The 3,349-nt window shown below is 29.3% G+C and overlaps 1 protein-coding gene across 1 annotated transcript; it reads left to right on the top strand.

Annotated features, from left to right (window-relative positions):
• The first annotated feature begins 2,217 nt into the window (after nt 1–2,217).
• Nucleotides 2,218–3,056, top strand: LOC141537070 (uncharacterized). Its single transcript, XM_074257902.1, has 2 exons — nt 2,218–2,721; nt 2,797–3,056. The coding sequence occupies exons 1-2, from the start codon at nt 2,409–2,411 to the stop codon at nt 3,054–3,056; spliced, it is 573 nt and encodes a 190-aa protein (XP_074114003.1). The 5' UTR covers nt 2,218–2,408.
• Nucleotides 3,057–3,349: the final 293 nt, after the last annotated feature.

Here is a 3,349-nt window from a genome sequence, read left to right as displayed (position 1 = left end):
TTTTGGGTAGCATTATACGGTCCCAACATATCAACTATGTATCCATCAGTTGTGCAAATTGTAAATGGCTTACACAGTGGTATTTTCTCTCAACCAGAATACGACTTTTTTTGATACTTATAATTAGGACTTTTCTTGTGACAAGCATAGGTTGTAACGGGGTGTTTTAATATCCCGCTCAATAGCAGCCTTAATTATTTGTAACGGAGTGATTGTTACCCATTAAAAGCTCTTTTACCGGCACTCGTCTAATTATCGACGGATCACAGAGCGCTGAGATTTTAAGCCCTTGTAGGCATAATCTTAGACTCGTAAGTGAGTCCCCAAGGTGGAGGTGTCGGTATAGTGAGAGTGGGGAAGACAGAGTCAAGAAGAAACGAACCTACAAACTGATGGTCGATAAGTTAAACTTTTTCTGGCGAAGAAGTGCTAAAATAAAATAATAATAATAATTAAATTCCAATTCTTAGGTTAGCTTGGAAAATGTTTATTTACGTCACTCATCAACGTACTTGGTTAATTAATTTATCATTTCTGTACAAAGAAAAACTAAAGTTGTTTGATTGAGTTCATGCGAACTTCACAAGAAATTTGTAACAGATTTTCATGCAACATTAAATAAATTATTGGTAATGCTTAAGAATGAATTTTCGTCAACAATTTTAGTATAATAACCATTTTTCGTTGTGTCAAGAATTTATCATGTGCTAAAAGAGTATTTTTAAAAATATTATTGTGATGTTATTATGTATATTTTTTTTACTATGCAAGATTACATTGCTAATGTAGATTAAAATTATAAATAATAATAATTTTTCTTTAGGTGTAGTTTTGTGATCTACCATCTGTGAAGCTCAATGTCAAGCTCAAAGAAATTAGGATCAACATTAATGGTTAAAAAAAAATATTTATGTCCTGATAAAGGGTTGATGGAGGTTTGAGACCTGTACATATCACTAGTTCATTATTGTACAGCCCTATGACACGAAAACACGATGTGGTTTTATTTTTATCATTATGACTAAAAATAACTTCAAATTTTTTGTCTTCTCTACAATATACAATTTATCCGTAAGCATGTCTGTTACTATTTTGTGACACATTTACACGATGTACTATTGAATAATTAGGTAGTTCAACATTATCTTTAGATTTAATCCATGTCTCTGCTGCTATCAAAATAAACGGTTTATAGAGTTAGATGAAATTCTTTAGGTCAAGCCAATAAGCAGTGTCGCCAACTGTTTGAAAACTTTCCCCCTAAAGCAATTTCAAAAGCCACTAAATTTAAAACAAAACTCCCCAACGACGGACCAAGTATTTAATCATTACAATATAAGTAAAGAAATAAATGAAAACAATAAATAATTAGTTGATAACAATAGTTATTCAGTATTTTTCTTTAATTTCATCACATTATGAAATGTAATTTCAATTATTATATAATTTGTCATTTACTTACCAGCATCTCCTTATTTCTTTAAAAAATAAATAAATTTAATGGGAAAAAAATCAAAATAATATAGAAAAATCAACTTTATATAGTAATAATTATATAACAATCATATGGGCTATTCCATGCCAAATCGACCACTTTTGACCCCGACCCTTTTCGATTTGGCCGAAAGTTTTCCATCCTTTTCTACCCTATAAAAAACGGTTCTCAGAATTTTTTTGAATTTTTTTACCTAACTCCAAAAAAGTTATGAATTTTTCAAAAAAATGGCTTTTTTATTTTCAAATAGCCATAACTTTTTCAAAACTAAACATTTAGGTACCTTTTTTTTTTTTAAATTTTTGTTTTTAGATGTACTTTCCGATAAAAAATATTAAAAATTTTTTGTAAGTCAATACATATGGAATTTTTCAGTTTTTTGACAAAAATCAATGATTTTTCGAAGTTCGACATTTTTTTTTTTAATTTTTTTTTTCTAAAATAAACTTTAATCAATTCCACAGTTATCCCTGTAGAACCCAGATTGGGCCGATTTCTCTTTCTATTTTTTTTATTCAATTGAAAAAATATTGTTAAATTTTCAAAAATGGAAAAAAAATTTTTTTTCATATATTTTATTTATATAATGAGATAAATACAATTCAACGATTTTACGGCATTACATTCACAATTTAGAGGCTTCATCGATGACTGTAATTAGTAAGATTCAAATTTTAATATATCGATTAGATCGATAAACTAGGGATAACAATTATCGACTTACCTATAGCCAGTAAACTAGATGCTATAAGCTAGTATGTTTTGATTAAAAGTGCGGCTTTTTCATTTTGAGATGTAAAACATAACCTATAAATCTTTTGTGCAATCTAGTGTTTTATAAAAGATTGTCATTACATTTGTTGTATAAATAAATAATTTCTCTAGTTTATAAGCGCTTTTTTAATTTGTCTTTATGGCGTCAAAAAAGGTATTTGATCGGTGTTGTAATCCTTTTGAGTTGGAATCTCATTTTAAAAAAATTGGTTTACGTCCGGCGACTGATATTATGAAAGTAACGTTAGGATTAGATGATAATTATTTATTATGCAGTTCATGTCGAAAAAAAGCTTCAGAGTTAGTGAAGCAACAAACAAATGCTCGTAATGATCCTAGTGCTGATGTAAGTGACCGTGAAGACAACTATAGTGACAATAATAACAACAATGATCAGACTGATAATGATAGTAATACAACTGCCATGGATCTCCCATTATCCTTATCATTCCGTAAGTTTTTTTAATTATTTATACGTTACTTGAATACATTTCTAGTAGCTATATGTTTCACTATTATTTTTTAAGGTTCCATGTCATTTGATAGCGAACCCAAAGCATCACAATCAAGCTCAGGATCCCAAGTTAGCGCTGCAACTCAATTACCCGTAATAAACCATGCATTAGAATTGTTAAATCAATCACCGATTCCATCGAAGAAATTGAATGATAATCAATTTTTGAACAATAAAATAAATCGGGTATCCGACAGCTTGAAAAAAGTTTTGCTTTCTTCTTCAGATGATGAATCGATTGATGACGATGGTGAAAATTTTTTCGCTCTCTAATTAAAATGTTGTATGATAAATTCAACGATAAAGAAACTGATAAGTCTTTGAAAATACAAATTTTAACATTATTACCTGTAAAATGGAGTGAGAGACGTATTTGTGAAACTATGAATACATCAAGACATTTGTCAAGAGTAGCAAAAAATTTGGTTGAAGAAACGGGTTTACTTTCTACACCTGAATCGAAATTAGGTATGGGTAGCGTAAAATCGATGTTTTAAATACACTTGAAAACTAAATTACTCAACATTTTTGTATAGGGAGGACAATTACTGATCAGGTAAAATTAA

This window comes from Cotesia typhae, unplaced genomic scaffold (assembly GCF_013202065.1).
Source record: "Cotesia typhae breed Kobodo isofemale line unplaced genomic scaffold, CoteBio_Ctyphae scaffold_58, whole genome shotgun sequence".
NCBI classification, from domain to species: domain Eukaryota; kingdom Metazoa; phylum Arthropoda; class Insecta; order Hymenoptera; family Braconidae; genus Cotesia; species Cotesia typhae.
This window is presented reverse-complemented; position numbering and strand designations above follow the sequence as displayed.

Bases quoted from the DNA above. Each gene is read 5' to 3' on its own strand.
- LOC141537070 (XM_074257902.1), top strand. From the start codon at position 2,409: ATGGCGTCAAAAAAGGTATTTGATCGGTGTTGTAATCCTTTTGAGTTG. The intron at 2,722-2,796 runs GTAAGTTTTTTT...TTATTTTTTAAG, and splicing joins CCCATTATCCTTATCATTCC to GTTCCATGTCATTTGATAGC.